A 21716-nucleotide genomic window follows, 5' to 3' on the forward strand; every position below is an offset into this window, starting at 1 on the left:
AGCAAACTTGCCCAACTTCAAGTCTTCGCACTGCTTCAATGCTAACTTCTTTACTTTTTCAGGCCCTGTGTCTTAAACATGACGAAAGTTGCTTGTTATTGCTTCCCTTGCCTTTCCTGCGTGTGTTGCCGAAGTCATGACGACAAAACCTCACTTGTTGTCGCATAAGAAAGCTTTAGGTATGGTCCTCAAATGGAAGAAATCACCTGTTTCATGTCCATTGTATATGCACTCTTTCGCATGGTCTCGAAGACGTCATCTCCCTCGCTCACCACCTATCGAAGTCTTCTCCGACGCGCATTCTTGCGGACGCGCTTTATAAATTGGTAATTAGCCCCATCTGGCCGTCTTCCCATGACATGTTAGCATGGCCAAAGGTGTGTAGATCGCCGATATAATACAAAACTAGGTGACATGCCGAAAACTTGCAATACATGTGAACCTGGAGGCAGTGCTAAAGCTTCAGAAAGCTTTCCGAAAGGTATGCGGGAGGATCTACACATAAACTGACACGAAGAAAGAGGACCGCTTTCACGTTCAAGTCGGTTTTGGCAAATGAATAAAGGACCAGGTGAGTGTTCTTATAACATACGCCAGTGTGCACCTTTTCGCTCAGATAATGCCATACAATATACGCGTGACACTTTTGAGGAATGGCGGGGTTCCTCTCGGGTTTTCCGCTAAAGGACAAAGCAGAATTGAATTTATCAAAAACATTTAGTGAATAAGGAAAACTTGAATTGTATTTGTTCAACGGATGTAGGTTTTATGCTTTTATGGCATTCGAAGGATTGCATTGCTTGGTTCCTAAATATTCTCTTCGCCAAAGCAAAAGTGACATTCTGCTGCTGTGAGGTGCCCGACGCCCAGTGGAAAACAAATCATAGGGTCTGAAATGTGCGGTATGTATGATACAACTTGTATATCTCGGTCCAGTTGTGTTCGCCACAGACACCTTGTCTGCACGTCTGTAAATGAGGTAAAGTAAGTAGTAAGTACAATTCTTTTGACAGTGTGAACACCTACTGAAAAATTGTAGTTGGTATGTTACAATGTTTTATGGCTTTTTTCTCTGAACTACAATTTCACTTTTTACGATTCCCATATTTTTGGCTGGCTTACAAGAACTGCCCTTGAATTCCTTGTATATTAGAGGTTAAAGCAAACAACCTGGTCTCACATCATAATGGTGACTTCCTATGAGATTTGTGGAAAAGGAAGATAGTATTGAAGGAAGCATCTAAAAGTTATCTGAATAGCAGTTATGTGACGCCAGATTGCTGCAGAAGAGTATTTCACACCTTCCGCCATGGCTACGAGCGGCGCTCCAAAACACTTCGAGGTTCGCATGCACTTAAACAGTCAGCAAAGTAGATGAAAGGACTAACCCCTCCCCCCCTGCATCTGAGTAAAACAGCACCAGGTGAATTATTTAAATGTTGCAGGTTCAGTCACTGCCTAGTGAAAACTGTATTTTTGTTCATTTTTCTCTGTGCATGTGTACATCGCACTACCATACAGGTAAAACAGTGCAAACAATGCCCCCCATACCTTGCTTGGCTTCATTATCAGTTGCAATATACTAAAGTTGCGTCAAAGAAGCAGTTCAAATTATGTTACGTTTGGTCACTAACAGTTTAACGTCTCGTTGGCACACTGAATTTACACATAAATGTGAGGTTACGTTTTGCATGAACATGTTACGATCTGCGTGTTTTGCAGCGCTATAAATGTGCTTGCTGCACCTCGGCCAAGTTGCCGCAAGTGGAATAGCAGATTTCACATGGTCATTTACGCGCCTGTTTAGGCGACTGGAAGGTGAAAGCCGCATTCTTTTTTTTAAGAGTCTCCTGTATTAATTTATTTCAAATGCTCCCCGTTCTTGACGTGGTTTGCACTGTTTCGCGGATCACAGAAATTATAAGCATTCTTCTCCTCATATGTGGTTTTTTTACGCCTCCGTGAACGGCCCACGTCTGAGCGAGCGACAATGTCTGATGATGATGCCACCATGTTACGTCCAATTGAAGTCGGGAGAGCACCACCAACTTAGGCAACACGGAGCATAAGGGTACGTGTAATGGCGGCGCCACCGCACCGTCATTTTTCGCACCACTCGTGCTGACGCTCCCGACGCCGACAGTCTCTTAAAGCACTTGATAAAGCATTAAAAATATTAGCTTTATGGTCACTATAGTTTTGCAGATAGATATAGGAGCCAGAGTCTGCATTTCTACGATGAGCTACCAGCATTCAAGAAGAAAATAATGCGAAAGAATACGACGCTCCCCGATAATTTCTCTGTGTCCACACAGGCATAACATTTATCCTACTTATATTTTTTCTTGAGAAATGAGAATGTTAATTTATTTTATTAACTATTACTGATAAAAAGCTTCGTATTGGGTACATTTGCGTGAGCATCTCATTTCAATGCAAAGTTTGTGATATCTTTATTCTAAGACCTTCATTTCTCTAAAACTCCGTAAGATTTTAAAAGACCACTCAGTACTCAGCCAAATCCCCGTCAGTGGGTATGAGTCACAAGAAACGATGAACAAGAACAAGATTTGGGGGCCTTGGCTGTTCTGTGCTTGTCACCGACTGCTCCGCTATAAACACACGCTAACGGTGCGATGCGCTGTTTCCATCACACACTTAACGTAGGTGGCACTAAGTAGATGCTAGAATGTTTCTTTCTTGTATGATGCATGGCCCTAGTGTCTTTTTCAACACGAACGTGTTATATGCCGGGGTCCACCACGGCTATGCTGACGTACTCCTGTCACGGATGTGACCTTGCACAATATACACTAACAAATTTAATTCAAAATGCGATGAGGAAAATTTCTGTTGTGGGGCGTCGAACTAGCGACCTCTCCATCCTCAGCGCGGAGCACTAACCACTAGGCCACGGAGCGTGCGTTGCCAAAACTACTGATGACAAGCCATTTATACGCATCATATACCGTTTGGCGGTCATCAGAGCATGCTCATTTTTTTCGTGCTTTCTGCTTGAGGTGCACGCTGCAAGGTTTGAGCTGGTTGTCCTTCTCCGCGTGACTTTGGAGTTGCTGCAGCACTCATTGTTTTGCCCTTGTGGCGAGACAATGCACAATAAACGCTAACTACCTGTGAGAAGACATGCTAGGATTTCATGTTATACCAATTCCTAGCAAAAGGGATCAGCTACATTTTTTTCACCATTCAAGCTACAACAGATTGATAACAAATGAGAAGCAGCAGAGAGTGTAGACGTCACACTGTGTATAGGTATTTCCATCCCTATTCTACATACGTTGCAAATGTATTGTGAAACGAGTCTTCACCCCGCAACGATATGGAGTGCAATACCTTAGAACGAGAAAAAAGCAATTATACTGGCTCTGCGCAAACAAATGGGAATACAGCTTTTATAGGTACCTTATTTTCGCCACAAGACATTGCTTCTGGCATGCTGTGCTTTTCACAATCCCTGGGCTCTCCATAATAGTACTCACTGCTGTCGTGGGAAATCTCCGAATCGTCAATGCTGATGACCTCTCGCTCTTGCACATTTTCAAGTTCATATTTCCAGCAACACTCTATTGTGCATTGTTGATCGCCACTGCCATTGGGCTGCATGAAGTAACAGAAAAAGAAGCAAAGGTGACACGACGTGCCAGACAAAGAACTACTCAGCTACACATGGCGTATTTGAGGAGAACAGAAATGAAAAAGTAAAAAAAATTCACGGCTTTACGTGTTACGGGTATGACATAGTTATGAAGGAAGCATTATCGGATCCTGTCGATTGTACTTGACCACGTGTTTGTCTTTAAGGTTGACATGATTACGTATGCCAATGCGTTTTTGTATTTCGAACCATCAAACTCAGCTCGAAAGGGTCGCTAATCTGAGCCGCCTGCCCGTGATTAGCACATGACGCCGCCACAGCTAAAACACTATGATAATAAAATGGACTAATAAAGATTGGAGAGCAAAGGAATTAGGACAAGGAAAGGCAGGACTGGTGACAAAACTGGCTTTCTAGTGCTCGTTCTTTGTGCCTCCAGCTTTTGTATTGCACCATGCACCAACTAGCGAGATAACTCGTTTCGGTTCACATATAGAGACGTTTTAAGTATAATATCTGGGGTTTTACATGAAAAACCGACTTATGATTATGAAACATGCCGTAGTGGAGGAGTTCGGAAACTTCTGCTATCTGGTGTTACTCAATGTACTCTGATTCACACAGCGCAAGGTCTTCTCGCGATTTGCCTTCACCTAAATGTGACTGCCGTGGTGGAAATCGGACCCGTCACCTAGATGTCAGGAGACGAGCACCATAAGCGCCGCACAACCACAGAAAACATACCGATGATCAATCACATCTGATCTGTAGCACGTATGGTGAACTAATAACTAGCCGACGCAAGTTACGCTACTGTGATCAACAGGTCTGCAAACTGACTCATCCTCAGACTCAGATCAAGACTCGAGTCTGAGGCTGAGTGAGCGCGGGTGAGCCATATTTTGGTGAGTTTGAGGAATAGTGAGTCGAAATTGGTAAAATATTGGTTAGTCCGAGTTATCTCGAAGAACAAAATGTATAACATTGATTGAGTCTGCATGAGCTGCACTTCTTTTTTCTACCCATGGTGTCACTATTTGATTTTAGTGTGTATATCACTCCAGAAAAGCAGTGTAATCATTCTCGTGACCAATAACCTGTAAGGGATGTTTCTTTTTCTTGCTGTATTATGCTTGGAATCACTCGTAGGCAGCTACAAGTTTAGATGTCGTTTGTAAGCAGTTTTAATTCGCTAGCACAAGTAAAAAGGAAGAAAGTCAGTACATGATGACATCTATAGCAAAACGTGTCAAAATACTCTGTTAACCTGAAGAATGGTGTTCTTAAACACACGTTTCATTACGTTAAGTCTTTCGGGGTTGCAGTATAACTATTCAAGATTTTAGTTGACATGCATCGAATGAGAATTTTAAGTTCATGACTCGATGTTCACGCCACAGAGTTTCCTGAAATTAACTAGAGGGGGCTCTGGCGCTGCAATCGTTCCGCGACCATGGGAATAAAAGGTAGTACACCGATTTCCCTGGTCTTCGTACTTGTGGGTGGCGGATCACACTTGTGGCTTCGTTTATTGCGGCGTTTAGGTTTTGTTTTGAAGGAAAGAACTTACCCATCGGAACTTCATGACCCGATTTGAAATGGTAAGCTTAAAAAGTAAGGTGGGGAAGCAGAACCAATGGACATTTGCTGATTTTTTTTTCGAAAGAAAACAGCCCCAAGCCACACGAACACACATAGAGCCAGAAGTATGAAAATTAGCCAAATCCGTGTTCCATCCACCATTCCCGTGCTCGCTGAAGCGCTGTGCGTTGCCGCTCTTATAGACGTTAGCACCAGAGTTTCCTCTAGCGTATATTTAGAAAATTGTATAGTTCACGCAAAAACAAAACAAAAACATTATTTTAGACAGGTGCTTCGTAGGAAAATTCTACCAAATACAGAATATTGAATCAAATTGAAATTGTATTTTCTCGTAGGAGTGTGTGACAGATAGTTATAGCACTGAATAACGTTAGGTTAACATTTCTTGAGAACATCCTTTATTCACTCATTCATTTATTCATTCATCCTTTCACTCTGGCCTAGCCATGTAGCTATGTGGCGATGTAGCAGTTTTAGAAGTGTGGTGTAGGTATTAAAAATAAGAGCGTAATGCATTGTGATGCATTAGGTTTTAAATAAAAATACTTCAAAGCATCCCCGATTTACACGTTACATTTTAAGCGCTCTTGTGAAACTTGTCGACACCAAGCTATATTATAATAAATACGATAGTCTTTCTTTGGGACCTTCAACCCGAAAATTTCTGTGTGTCTGTCTGTCTGTCTCTCTGTCTGTCTGTCTGTCTGTCTGTCTGTCTGTCTGTCTGTCTGCACATTTGTCTGTTTGTCTGCCGTAACGATACTCCAAACGGCACCAAGAAATACCCCAAACAGCCAACCGAATCCTCAGGGCCCACCAGTATTGCTCAAGTTTCAGCGTTCATACTTGTGCGATTGTCAATTAAAAATCAATTATTGCACACATCTGAGGCATTATAATTACTAGTCAATATTTCGTGTGCGTGTCTTTATAATAGAAAAGGCCGACAAAAGTAATTCTAAGGTCTGTAGCGTTTATCACGCTTCGCTGAGAATGCAACGCGATTCTCAAAAAGGCACGTGTTTCCGACGCTTTGCTAAGACGACACGGTGGTGGCACCTGCCAATCGCTTTGCGTTCTACACCTTATCGCCTCCGAGACAGGCGCGCATCCTTTTCCATGGGCGCGCACGCCTTCCTTCGTTTTCGAAGATAACTGCCAGATCACGCTCGTATCTGACGTGCCTGAATGCGCTGGTTTGCCTTTGCCGCACGGATCGAACGCAGCGCTTCCAGAATTACATTCACCAATGTTCTCGCACAGAATATCAAATAAATGTTTTGTTCACTCTCTCCACACGCAAGACTGTCATCTTTCGACGACATTTGCAATTAAACATGCAGATACAGGGCCATTATTTTTACTGACGATAACAATCATGACAATGTTGGAGGCTTGGACATGTCAGTGAGTTTTCACGTAATTTAAAGCAAACAAAGAAAATCTCCAAGCAGTGAAAACTGCAAAAAACCGTCATAAACGGGAACATCTTCCAAACCTGTAAAGTGGATTGCCATAATAGAGAACTGACATGACTACATACCTCGGAGGCGTTCACGTCCTCTTGTTGTGGATGCATTGTTTCACAAAATATTTTTGGTGTCATGTTTTGTCCAGGATAAAAGTTGTTGGAGTAGTTCGCTTTCGTACTAATATTGATGCAATATTGTGGCAAAGTACTGCATGAGGGAGAATTGAAGAAGAACGTCGTTACGAACGAAGCACGACAGATCAAATTAGCGACAGACAAAATTAGCTTCCAATATAGGCATGTAAGGTATTAAACCTCCTGTTCATGTAAAAAAAATTTGAAAGCATGTGTCAAACAACACACGGCTGCCTTACACCCCAGACTTTCGACACTGTTTTGCTGAGTGATTTTTTTTTACTTTCACAAATCGAACGGCAGCATGAAAGTTTGCGGGGTGAGATATATCTATCGCATGAGTTGAGATAAATAATTTTTTTCAAAGTGAAATTCACAACGACAGCTTTAGGAGATGAGACAGTTTTGATAAACTGACCTACAACTGCAATAGTCCCCAATGTGCAATACGAGCGAGTTGAACGCATGCTTTCATTTTGCAATTATTGAGCCAAGGAGTAGGGGCATGTATTCAAGAATAATGGCAGACAACTGTTTTTTACATCCTTTTCCAGCGTGCAATTTCAGCTCATATTTGCGTCTCATTGCTTTTTGCCTTCTATTGCAGCTACTTCAAATGCCGTGGCGTGTGAGTGGTAATTTGTACACGTAAGCGTGCATTGCCTATATCAGAAATGATCGGTATTGGGAATGTGTCAGCCCAAGGCAACACCGTTGAGAGGCAAAGCGGAACATGCAGGGGACTTAGCGTCTCGGAAGAGGCGCTTCGGAGCCCAGAGCAACGGTGTGGAGAGGCGACGCGCAAAACGACCATTACCGTGTATTTTAACTCAGTCAAACACATATCGCTCAATTATCTTGAGTAACTACCTTCATAATGTCAGGTCAAGAGGTAGCAAGCAACCCCTTTGTGACCACCTTCCCCCCTCCGCAGAAATTATGGCTGATCACTCCCTCGTAGGAATTGATAATTGATTGATATGTGGGGTTTACCATCACAAAATCACCATATGATTATGATAGATGCCGTAGTGGAGGGCTCCAGAAATTTCGACCACCTGGGGTTCTTTAAGGTGCACCCAAATCTGAGCACAGCATCGTAGGAATCGGTAAACACGATAGTGGAATGTCGCTTCCCAGAAGTAGTTGATTGTTTATTTTATATTCATATATGACAGCTTCCAGAATATTGGTAGCTGTTTAGAGGCTATTCCATGATTTGATGTGAACACATCTCATTGAACCCTGGCGACGCGTCTCGGTTCCGAAAACTAACACCAATGATCATGACTTCACATTTGGGGTAGCTGGAGTAAATAACCCACACCCATGCGGACGCAGCATACGGTGAATAGCACGCTAACATGGCGTAGGTAAGCACATGATACCCACGGGAAGGCGCTCATGGGAAGTGTTGTCACTCGAGGAAGGAAATGGCAGGGTGTGCACTCTAAATATTTGGGTAACCTAGCACTCTGCTCTTGCATGCAGTAAGTAGCACACAGAGCTTCATGATAGGAAAGGGTGTGCACATAGCTTAAGCCCTGAACTAGCCAAGGCATTCCGCTTCCTGCGTATATAGCTTTTGCTGCACAAAGGCAAACACCCAAACGAGCAGGAATGCACGGATAACAGACCATCTTCTCCCTTCTTAACATTGTTTTTGTGCTCTCTTATTCACGCATTCTGGTAGGCGTGGGTGTTCGTTTGTTTTTTGATAAGGGCTTAGTTATACGCATGCACAAAGATGAAACAATGTGGTTCATAGAAACATCAGCTATGACACATTAGCTAGGCGAAAATTGTGGCAACTCAACATCGTTGTGATCATCTAATAAATTTTTAATTTCACTCATGCCACAACATTTGCGCATTCCAGAGTGTAGGGCTTTTCTATGTATATATTCAGTGATCCAACATCTGTTGAATCATTGTTGAAAATTAGCGCTTCTGTGTTCTGCAGGCCCTATCCTCGTGAATTGAGTGCCGCGCTCAACTTTATCCACATGTTAGACCAACAAGGTCAACAAGCTACACTTGCTAAGCTCGTTATGATTATGAGAATTTCAGATATTTTTCAGAATTTTTTATTGATACCAATACAAGAATGTTTCATGTGTTAGTATACATAAGGGCGTCCCAAAGTCGAAGGCTGCATCGAGACCCCGTGTTAAGAGCAGATTGTGGTAAAACATATTGTTTGAGGTAATATTAGCAATAATCATAAGTATGAACTAAACACGTAAAAAACATAGCAGTGAAAAAATATACGAAATGAAAACAAAACATCCATAATGAAACAAAACAAAGCGAATAATAAAGCTAAGCAGTAGAACTAGAAAAAAGATACAAAAAACTCTAATACATAAAATCTGGCAATTGAAACAAAATAAAGCTATGGAAAGAAAAAACAGTAATACTAACCATGGATGAAGGGTGATTTACACATAATGAAATGAACACAATGACATATGCACAATGAAACAAATTGAAGCAATGAATAAAGCTAAGCAGTAGTGCCGGAAAAAATCGAAAAAGCTACATTAGGTAAAGTTTAGGCTTTGAAACCAAATGACGCTATGAAAAGGAAGAACACTGTTGCTAAGCATGTTTAAGTGTATTTTAGTTCGGTCCTAAATTGATGTAAATGTCTTGCATTTTTAGAGAAGTTGGTATTCTGATCCATGATGATATTGATGAAAATTAAACACTGAGTTCGCCATAATTAGCGCATACCTTCGGCAAGATAACGTTACTGTTATGCGCAAATTCAGTATTACTATGAGCAAACAGGTCAGTAGATGAGAAGCAACTTGGAGGTAGCGCCTAGGTTATGTAAACTCCGTAATGAAGGCTACTGAAAATTTTACCACCTGCGATTGTTTAACGTGCACCTAAATCTAAACATGTGGACCTCGAGCATTTACCGTCCTACGGTATGCAGCTGCAGCAGCCGAAATTCGATTAGATGTCCAGCGAGCCAGTAGGTGACCAGCCTAACCACAAGACGAAAGTGGTTGGTGAAGTGGGGGGGGGGGGGGCTGAATGTGGTACAGGAGTACTCCCGATTAACTTGGACCATCTGAGCCCCTTTCATGTGCACCGAAGTGTGGGCGTACTGGTATTCCTACATTCCTGTGAGGTGTCGAGTAGTACCTGCGTACCCGAGCTAAGGAGCGCAGCAACTCGCTTGACATACTAAAGTGCTGCTTGCGAAGTGTGCCGGCCCGTGATAAAAACTGGACTAACCTACCTGACTACAAACTTGATTTGCTCCTTCGTGCAGTATGAAAGCCTTCCACTGTTTTTCCCTCCGCTCGCTGGGCTCATCAAGTATCCATCTTCCCACGCGCAGTTCAGATCATTTGGATACCCATCCATGACAAGCTCTGACTTTTCACCGTCGTGAGTGGCCCCTAGCCTGGAAACAAATGTACCAAGTCAACCAACTCGCTGCCGTAACGTTGAACACTCTTCAGTAACGACTCTGGGTTATTCCTACCAAAGCACTTGAATTCTGTCAGCATCCCTCCGTGTTCACGTTCAATCGGGTTGATACGCTAGCTGGAGTGACATTCACTCGATGTTTCCGCTCCTTTCGGAGCGCTTTTGTAGAAGCATATTCGCCATACAAGACAAGCATAGTGAAACCAGTGATGGTGGTCGTCTGATAATCAACCATGTGGTGTGTTATTTCTTCCTGCTTATGTTCCTGGAGCCTGTCATCTTAAGGTTTTTTTAAGAGGCTCAACGGGAAAAAGCGACTCAAGCGATGAGACACGGCTTAATAAGCGGCGCTTAACCATTACAGTAAACTGACTTTTTCTTACAAATGAGCACTGACATCACACAGCACATGTGCCAATGGCAGCTCATCTTCATTGACTGCCACTTGCGTGACTTGAGTCAGCATTCAAGCAAGCATGGTGGCTACTATGCCGTACTGAAAGCACATGCAACCACCCGCAAGTGTATGCTTGCTTCTTTAGTGAACGAATGAGCGAGAGCCACAGCTAAACATGCGATCAATTCTCTGGACTACAGCCACTTCATGAACGAATAATTCTTTTGAACCATGGACGTGTTCACCACGCACGACGCTCGTTAAAGTCCACGTTGAGCTAAAAAGTGCGTGAAGCTTAGAACCTACATAGGCCCTCTTCCTGAGGATTCTCAAAAGATGCCGCCGAACGGTAGTGGCGGCTCCTTAGAACATATCAGCGGAATATCGCAGCGCAGCATGATGCCTGGAATATACAATCAATTTTCGAAAGAACTTTCAAATCCCTCGCTTCTATTTTTTTTGTAGAAGTGATGCCATAATTTAAATTGACCCCTTCATAAACAGAAAGTCCATGACCCTTCTCTACACCGTGAACCGGTATTTTCGCCGGTGCATGCCACGACATTTTCGTACTGCCTTCTGTCGTGCTACAATAACAAACAATAAAAAATTACATCGTTACGCGCACCCCCTACCCAATATCATGTAGCTTAAAGTGCGTTCACTAGACAAAAGGGGAAGGAAAGTGCTTTAAGCACGTGGCAAAATCTGTAATTATACTCGGACTTTCGGGATTTCAAAAAAATTTGCCGCAGTCAATTAGTCATTTTACAGTCAACTCATTTAATAATGTCCCTTAACGTTTACAGGGCCTCATTAGGTGTGTCATGACCGGCGTTAGAACCACTAGAACACAAACAAATGCGACATGTACAGGCTTCTGTATATAGTGGGTATCGCACATTGTGTCGTGGAATAACGCGACAGCTGTACAAGGCATTGTAGTGTGCCAATCACTTGCATGTATATTTTTATTCACATATCTCATGTTGCCTATACTCCGATAGGAAGTAGAAGGCCAGAGGTATGTTGGCCAGATCAACATGGGCATTCGTTTGATTACACATCATCGTCATCTCAAAGAAAGATTTTTGTGTTCTTTTGCACAAAATGATCTGATTAAGAGTTTTATGCAGTTCTCTTCCGTCGAGAAATGTGTAGCGCTGTATCAACCGCTTGTGACTACGAGCTTCGGGTGACATTGTGTGATCGTGCAGGACTTTATAGTTTACACAAACTGCTCGTGAGACACCACAGATTAAGATAATGAGATCATGAGTGGATATTTCATGGGCATAAGAAGGTTCTGCGTACATGAGAACTTTGATTACATGTGCTACACGTGGTGCCTTCTTTGCGGAACGAAACAAAGACATTTGTGTAAAATGAACAAGCCTAGTGTGATCAAGCTGGTGTCTTAGTAATAAGAGAAACAAAAATTCAACACCAGTGCCACAAAATGTGTCTTTGAATTTCATGGTTGTAAATGGTAGACAATGAGTGCATGTGTGCATGCTGACAATAAAACATACGCATGTGCGATCTCATGAGCGACCGTAAGTACTCCGCTGTACGTCGGTGGGTTATCTCCTGCCACTATGGCACTGTCGTTTGAGCAAACTTCTGCGACACTAGCCACACCTGTAAAGATAACACAGTTACATTCTGTAAAAACAAGACAAGCAGTGTTCTGGCACATGATAGCGCAACAATTGATTACGTTTTTTGTGTTAGTTAAGTTCAGAGTCATGTTGCAAAACCGATTAATTTCCGTGTAATATAGGCGTGGGAAGTGGCATTGACTTGCTAATACCTTACACTTTATGGCATTTTTGTGAAGCCACACATAATAAAATGCGTCTCATATGGCTCAATGTCATTAGCGCTTAACCCACTCGCGAGTGCTCTTTCGACTGCGAAGTGCGTATTCCCGGCTACAAGGCCTGTACAGTAACCGTAATTGAAGCAATTGGTGTGGTCTCTCAAATAGAAATTATTTTGCACACGACCTGACCACGTGGCTTCTCAGACGAGTTCAACTTCACGAATATATTTCTATTAGCGTCTAGGCACCCCGTTGCTTTTATAGACGTTTGAATCGACATGCAGTACACGCAGTTCCTAAGGTTGGTGGCAAACTTGTAAAATACCAACATATTTTACTACCAGCACAATATTAAGCTTACTTCCCTATTTAAACGGCATTGAAAGCAGATAAGCCCTGCAAATCCGTGCATGTTTTTATTATTAACCCGAAATATCTGACTTATGTTATGAAGCCTTTCATATCAAAATCGTGGGATCAAGTTTTATTGAAATATCTGGCCGAAAATACGTCATTCAGGAAAAAAAGGTAGATCCCACGTATACTGTGGGAATCGGTGATATGCGAAGCAAGAATGAGGAAGGTTAAACTATCACAGTAAAATTATCGGTCCTATATGAGATGGACGTGAACTATGCCGTAAATGGCTACCATGCCATGATTATTATGTTTTTTGCGCCTGGCATTTGTGTTCCTCATCCGTTCGCGTTACGTCCTACTGAATCCGTTGCATGTAAAGCTAGCGAAACGACCGTGAGTGCATCATGAGCATGGCATGGAGTCATACTTTACATGACTTGCTTGTCATGAATACCATGCTTGGATGTGTCATTTATCTTTGTCGTCCATTTGCGTCACGCAATACTAAATTTAGTATATGTAAAGCTAGCGAAACGGCCGCAAACACACAATGACCGTAGCATGTAGTCAAGTTTTGCATGACACGCATGTCGTGATTATCATGTATGGACATGTCATTACCCTCGCCGTCCGTTCGCGTCACGAAATACCAAACTTGGTATATGTGAAGCTAGGGAAACGGCCGCATCATGAGCATTGCATGTAGTCATGTTGTTACAAAACAGGCATCCCTTACAAAAATCCTATATATGGACTTATATAAAAATCCCCATATATGGCTACATCAGGAATTGGGCATATCTGGCCCATATATGGAATCCCCATATATGGGCCGTGTATAACCTGATATGTCCAAATCCTGATATAGCCATATATGGGCCTTATATCCCCATATATGGGTGTTGCTGTATATGGCCATATATGGCTATATATAGAAGCATCCATATAAGGTCTTATATGGATGCTTTCATATATGGCGTTGTATGGATACCTTTATATAAAGCCATTCGAATGATTCATCTATATTAGTTCAGCCTGTGTCACCGGCAAAAAATATAGCTGCTCAAATCATTCTTCAGCTAGAAATATACCTGTTTGTTGAAAGGTCTGCATGCAGTCACTATGATCTCCAAAACAAAGGCAGTAGATACCCCCTGAACATTCTTGTTCAATTAAGTTATCCTCATTATATCTCAAGTTATTCTCAACAACTATTTGCTAGAATGTAACTTGGCATCATATTTAAAGTTTGTGGTGGGCACATGTCACTGTTAGTCCACTTTTCCTGAAGAGATACATTCTTTGTGCTTAAATTTATTGCTTACTTATCGACACTTCTTTATTTATCTATTTATTTCATTACCCACAGCACCAATTGGCATTACAATGGGGGAGCATTTACGAAAAGTAGAATACAAAAAATACATAGTCAGCCAAACAAATAATCAAATTCACCTGAATCACAATCTGCAAGAGAAATTCATATACAAATCGGAACATGTTCTAACATATAAATCGGAACAATTCTAACATGAAATAAAACAAATATTTGGGAGTGTAGAGGCAATGCTAGAAGGCAGCTGGTTCCATCTTGTAATTTTTTTTTGGTACAAAATCATTTTGAAACACGTCAGTCTTGCATGCGATTATTCTTATCTTGAACCTATGGTCAACACGGTCTGAGACATAGTACGGTGCAAGTAAATATTCCGCTTTATCGATTCCGACTTGACAAAAATAAATACCATAAAAGAACCCAATTTGAGTTTAGTAAAGATATTTTTCACAGTGTGTTATGTTTAAAACTTTTCTCGTGTGTCAATGGAGCGTCCATAGTCAGTCAAAACGAAATATTGACTTGCTATTGACCGTATGAACTGCGCGTGCATTGAATAACTTAAATGAGTTGATAATCAACTTTTAAGGAGTTCGGTCGAAAGTGATTGGTATGCAAGCTTGTTATGTACAAGTATTGTGACTGATGACCTATAGAACGACTGCTAAAACTGGTGTCTATAGGTCTCTGTGCGCGTGGCAACGGAGGCATTTAACAATATTTCTTGCCAACGGGACACTAAAAATGTACTTTGTAAACGTAATCCGCTTTGCATTTTGCCAATAATGCATCATTAACGTAACAGTGGTAAAGAGCTCATTCTTCAGAAATTCAGGCGTAGGCATCGGTGGCTCTCCGTGAAAAATCGTCTTGTCAATGATCGAAAATTGAGAGAATGCAAATAAAACAAATATTATAAATTTTCGGGTCTGAGTGATGATCGAAATCATGCAGGCAATTTGCATGGCATGCAAGTGCTCTACCGCACAGCTATGCATCTGCTTGGAAATAAAGCATGAATAACTTCCTCTTGTTGTAAATGCAAGGAAAATAACTGTCATGTTTAACAAATAGATGTATCCTGCATACAGGTTTCACAACACAACATTTAATATCGCAGCTATATTGCATGATAAAAGCGTGCATTGTCATCAAGCATCACAACACGTTATTACTAACGTGACTTCACGGTCTAAAGACAGCCAACCATTACAAAAGGCACACTGGTTACTGCACGTATTCCCTCACGACTGCGTAGTGGGCGCATAAAGTTCTAAAACATTTTACACACATTATATTGAGAAGCACGTTCTGCTGGGCGAGTTGGTACTTCATCTTAACTTAGTTGCGCGAAAAAATTTGAAGTGCGAAAGGAAGACACCTGGACACAGCGCACACTAACCACTGAAACTTCATTGGAGAAAACAGACATATGTATGCGGTTACGACAACACGTGAGGTGGAAAAAATGATTAGATGAGCAGACATCTGATCATTTCCTTTCACAGTGTGGACATCGTGTGGTGGACGGCACTGCGCTGTCGTGTGGGAAGTATTATTTAGAATTTATTTATATAATTGTAGATCACAAAGTTTCTCTAAAGGAATTAACAACCATTCTCTAACCAATCATCATATTGTAGAGAGTGTGGCTGCGCGCCCTTGTTTGGAATACGGTAGTTAAAGCTAGATTCAGCGTCACGGTATAGCGCGGGAAATCGAAGAGGCGTATTTCATAAACAAAGCTGGGGATTCATGTGTCACGTAACTCTCACTTATGTTGCTTGCTACTGAGGTAGCTTTCCTGGAAGCGCATCAATTATACAATCTGTCTGCTCATCTAATCCTTTTCTTTCACCGCACGTGTTCTCGTAACCGCATATATACGTATGCCTGTTTTCTCCAACAATGTTTCAGTTGTCAGTGTGTGCTGCGTCTAGGTGTCTTCTTTTTGTATTTCAATTTTTTCGCGAAACTCAGTAATTACATAATATTTCTTGTTGTTTAAAGTATGGTATGTTACCCCTTTTTTACACAAAATGCAGCCATGTGCCAAACCTTCATTGAGACACTTTCAACCTTCTCAATTACACAGTACTATTCCACAATTAAATTTGTTCAAGTAGCATCATGCAATAAAGAGTACACACTAAGTGATTGAATTACGCACAAGAAACAGGATCGATACTGCTATCACGTTCAACTGTGAAAAACGGAGCTTAACGGTCCCCCAGCTTTTTCACACAGTAGCAAGCCCTAATGCATCATACCAGTTTATTTGTCGGCTTGCGTAAAACTATCTACAGTGCTCACGGATTAAAACGTGACATCACATGATTTTGTGTAACTATGTATGCGAGTATGCGCAGTTCCTCAAGATAACCACGCGATGTTGCGACATCAGTAACGATAATGTCGCCTGTGATGTACGCATTCCAGTCAAATTTACACTTATATCACCCTGATTGTAGATGGTGGAAACGAAATCACGGACTATTCTTAAGTTTTTTTTTCCGTTTGGATCCGTGACATTGCACCCTGCTTTGAATAATCAAACTAGCAACAAAATTCTAACTGCGTGTCCTTATCAAAACACACGTAAATATAAAAACAAGTGGAACGTAGACGAACAAAGATAAATTCAAACGCAAGACAAATTCAAACGTGGGCTCATAAATCTCATGACACCCTTGGAGTTGGAGATATGCAACCCTTTTTATTTGTAATTGCGCAAGTTGTAATTTATCCTTGGTTTTTCCTCAAGCGTTAAAATGAGAAAAATACAACACAAGTATATTTACATCAATATATTTATGAAAAGTACAATGGCACGAAACCAACAATTTCCTGGCGTAGATTTTTTGCATAAATAGAGAACTGTCTAGATCAAGTGAAAAAAGAGAAAGTGTTGTCGTATCGCTTAAACAAAACAGCCTAATGACGTAACCACGATTAGCATAAAGTTATTTACTCAGCAAGCATGCAATGTGGTATGTTTTCGAGTTATCATAATATTTATGATCAACGTGCTAAAGTAATGAAAATGATGAACTTACCTTAACATTTAACCGAGACTTGTCTTTCAAGGAGCCTGTTAATCCTGATAACCTATTCACACCTTAAAGCCCCCCATCCATTCGTACTGCTTTAGGAAGAAGTTTTGAAGGAACGCTTGCCCGCAAGCATGGGTATCCATTTTTTTCTCGCACGAAAAGTTGACGATCGCCAATCCAGCAGCGTACAGACGCACACGCACACTAAAACACTTCCACGTCCGTCCACAATTTTGCCACGTACAGCGAAGCAGATTCCTGAGAGCTGCGCGATTATCTTGTGTAAATTGGAGCAGTAGTTGAATACGAAATAGGAGCAAAAGGAATGAAAATTAACAAACTCGATCAGCACGGCACCCATGACTCCGGCGAGCAAAAAAGCAACAATGGCGTGGATGGATACAGTGCATGCAGGCTTAACAATGAACATCACAATGAACATTACATTACTCCTTGAGATCAATGGTTTACGCACTTTTCACTAGAACTAAATTTTCCTAGGCTTATTGGCGAACGACATTTCATTTTTTAACAATTATTGACGCAATGTTATTACCATACGACTGAATGTTTGTGCAAACTATTTTCTTCGTCGTTACTTGAAATGGGCCGCGGCACTCTCTTTCCTGCTCTGTCGACAGACTGGTGTAAGCCACGGCAGGGCTGCAGGGCGCCTACGTGCACTTCTTCGAACAACGTTCTCCGAATTGTCCACCCATCCGATGGGCGCCCTTTTTGTATTTTTTTACTGTGCGCACCCCTTGCAACCAATGCAGTCAGGCGAGTTTTTTTCGGACAATGGATTTCAACTTACTCCCGCGAGCCGAGAAAGCTGCGCGTGGAAGACCTTTTAGACAGGCATTCCGTGGAGCTGAAATCACTGCTTCGTGTACGCTGGCTGAAACGAAGACGCGTTTCAGCCAAATTTTCATCTTATTTCGCAAGGATTTATAATGATTATAATAATATTCAATCAACCAATAATCAATCAATCATTTTAACGTATCCAAGACCAAGCACAGGGTTTTTCTTGCTGGCGCGCGCGAAAATAAAACAAAAATAAACAGTACATTACAGACTGTCCACAGAAAAGCAAATCAATGAAAAGAGCAAAAACGAGCTGTCGAAAAAAATCAATGCACAATGGGAACAACAAACAAAAGAGTAGATATTCATGGAATGGGACTGAAAAATAATGTGGAATATACACAACCGTGCCGAAGGCTCCCTGAAAGACGGAAAAGGGAAGAATCTGTGCATATGCAAATCTACGTTAGGACAGGGCAGCCCTCACTGACAAAAAAAAAGTGACTGTAGACTATGAAAAACGTAACGAATCAAGAAAGTTGACGTTAGAGAGACTCGGTATTCTGTAAAGGATAGAGTGTTGAAAGAAGCTGCTAGGTACATGCAACGGTCGATTTTCTCTCAATAACTTACGCAAAGTTTGAAAATTATTACAACCGAGAAGGGCAGAATATCTCACCCTTAACTAGCTTGTAAATAATTAACAGCTCAGCGCGATTTTGCCGGCCATTAACTGATGACAAATATATTATTCCAGCAGTGTTGAAAGGATTCTAGTGAAACAATGGGGGTAAATGCTTATGAAACTTTTCTGGACTCACTCAATGGCGCTACTGCTGGATTTAGCAAGGCCATTCCAAATCAGATATGCATATGTACTGAAGTTGAGCATGACATATCACGGTGTACCATTTGTAGAAGGCTGTAGGAGAACCGGATTTTCGCGAGATGTTGAGCCAACAGGAAGAGAATGAAGGCCTCGCATGGTAGCACGTTTAATGCAAGTAGAAAAAATTCAGCATGCTATCAAAAAGAACACCAAGACAACTGATCTCGTAAAACTTACATAACGACACAGTATGACAGCTTATGGATTTGCTGTTGGACGTTTTGCGAAATACAACAACAACAACATTAATAATAATAATAATAATAATAATAATAATAATAATAATAATAATAATAATAATAATAATAATAATAATAATAATAATAATAATAAGAATAATAACACACTCATATCATTCTGACATGGCCGAAAATATCTAGCCACATTGAATGAAATGCCAGTGTCCGGGTGCCCATGAATCTCTATACGCGAGTGTGCACTTGCGCAGTTTGGTGGGTATGTACCGGCATACATATCTTATAAGTAAGTGCACTACCGTGTTGGTGTTGAAAGGATATGTTCGCAAGCAGTTTGAATCGTTACGCGCCTGCACAGCAAGGGGCTGTTTACATAATGTAGAGTTTGGCTTAGGTATCACGCCAGCCCGCAAAAAAAGTGTCATACTAATTGTATTCACAAGGCAATGTTTAGGCTAATCCTGATGATGGCACGTGCGCTTTAGTGACATCGACCAAGTAATGACACACCGACACAAAATAGAAGTTTTGTGAATTCGGCAGCCTACGTTAAATGTTGCTATAAAGCTTCAGCATTTCATTACATGGTCCATTAAATATGTATCACGCGTGAGTCAGTTGCACCTTTCTTAACGTACATGTCTATGACGTGAGATTTATTTGACGCTTGCAAACATTACACTAAATTAATTGTTCACTTGTGCAATCATAAAATTTTCGATAAATTTACTATGTGCACAGCCAGGAACATTATACGTAGCCAAAGGAAACGCAAGATGTATTTTTGCAATAAATTAGTACAACTTCCATCTTGAATGTAATCATAATAGTGCCTGCAAGTTGCATTCACGTAAGTCCTTTTTGTTTTGAAAATACTCCCTTAAACATTGCACTGCGCATGCAATTATATTAAATGGCTGCTGAAAGCAATCGCAGATGAGGGGTCAACAGGATTAATAGAAATCTTGTTATATGAAGGGAGCATATAGCCATCAAAACTTTCAAATAATCAGAAATTTTGTCCACCGATGTGGAAGCTAAAAGTGCATTGAAATTACTATTTCTTGCTGTCACTTTAAACAATGCATTAATGTGAACAATATAAGTTGCATGCATTTTGTCTTTACATAATACTACATAGGATTGCTCTATAATAATAGCGAGGTTCGGAAGCTTCAATACGTTTTGTGACTTGACACGATTCCTTCCTCGTAAAACATGTCTGCTTTTGTATACATTATTTACGTCGTATTAATTGCAACTTATTGTTTCAAACCTAAATGCCATGAAAAATGTACGAACTAAATTACACGAATGCATGCATATATGCATTCAACTGAGTTGCAACTATCACGTACACAAAGCTGACCTGAAATTTCGGTTTTTTTGCATGGCAGAAACAACATATATAATAATTACTCCTATTGTTATAAAAAATAAGCAGGTCAGCTTTGTGTACAAATTGTTATATATTACAATTCGCATAAAAGTGTGATCACGGTGCTAAATATATACGTGGTTCATCCCAAATAAGAGAGCACTTCCACATATAAGGATCCACTTGATATGTTATATATGGTGTGGCCGTGCCTTATTTGGCCAGATTTGACTCCTTATATGGGCCAACCGCGTCATATATGGCCGTATATAACCCCATACATGAACCGACTCCGCCAGATATACATCCATATATGCTTACATGTGGCCACATATGCTGCCATATATGCTTATATATGGCCACATATGCTGCCATATATGCTTATATGTGGCCACATATGCTGTCATATATGCTTATGTATGGTCAGATATAACTTATATATGGGCCATGTATGGCGTTTCCGTAAGGGATGCCATGATTTTTGTTAGGACGTGTCATATTCCTTCGCCATCCATTCATGCCACGTAATACCAAGTTTTCTATATATCAAGCTAGCAAAACGACCATTAGCGTATCACGAGCGTGGCATGTAGTCATGTTCGTACACGACACGCATTTCACGATTGTCATGTTTGTGCCAGTCACATACCGCAATCATTCATTCCCTTTATGTAATACCAAATTTGGTATATGTGACGCTAGTGAGACGAGTGCGAGTGCACCATGAGCGTGGCATGTAGTCATGCTCTCACATGACACCCAAGCCAGGATTATCATGTTTGCATCAGTCAAATACCTTTATCATTTATTCATGTCACGTAATACCAAATTTGGAGCATGTGAATCCCCCGAAACGACCACAAGCACATCATGAGCATGACATGTAGTCATGTTCCTACATGACACGCATGTCATAATTTTCACGGGAGGGCTTACCACTTATGTTCGCCATGCAATAATGTCATACCATACCAGTTTCGCGATATGTCATGTGAACGAAACCATAGCAGGAGAAGCAAGACCACGACATGTAAATAATGACATTCATAACACACGTGTCATGATTTTCATGTGATGACTAGTCACTTATGCCCGTCGTTCGGTGATGTTGTGCCATACCCATTTTGATATATATCGCATTATCCAAACAGCCAGGAAAGCTAAAAGTCTTAGGCGGCTAGATATCTGCGCTCAAACTCACCG

At 41.1% G+C, this 21716-nt stretch overlaps 1 protein-coding gene across 3 annotated transcripts in view; it reads right to left on the reverse strand.

Moving 5' to 3' along the window:
- Positions 1-698: 698 nt before the first annotated feature.
- Positions 699-21716, reverse strand: part of LOC119165856 (venom metalloproteinase antarease TserMP_A-like) — a 76019-nt gene continuing 55001 nt past the window's right edge. Inside the window, exons 9-13 of one of the 3 annotated variants that reach the window (XM_075872006.1) lie at positions 12201-12309; positions 10078-10245; positions 6762-6897; positions 3501-3618; positions 699-968 (exon numbers count right to left, since the gene is read on the reverse strand). In XM_075872006.1, coding sequence (XP_075728121.1) covers positions 808-968; positions 3501-3618; positions 6762-6897; positions 10078-10245; positions 12201-12309 — 692 coding nt within the window. In that variant the 3' untranslated portion in view covers positions 699-807. Of the gene's footprint in view, positions 969-3423; positions 3619-6761; positions 6898-10077; positions 10246-12200; positions 12310-21716 lie in introns of all 3 variants that reach the window. The other 2 variants (XM_075872005.1, XM_075872007.1) reach the window with 2 other exon arrangements.

Source organism: Rhipicephalus microplus, chromosome 8 (genome assembly GCF_043290135.1).
Source record: "Rhipicephalus microplus isolate Deutch F79 chromosome 8, USDA_Rmic, whole genome shotgun sequence".
Taxonomy (NCBI): domain Eukaryota; kingdom Metazoa; phylum Arthropoda; class Arachnida; order Ixodida; family Ixodidae; genus Rhipicephalus; species Rhipicephalus microplus.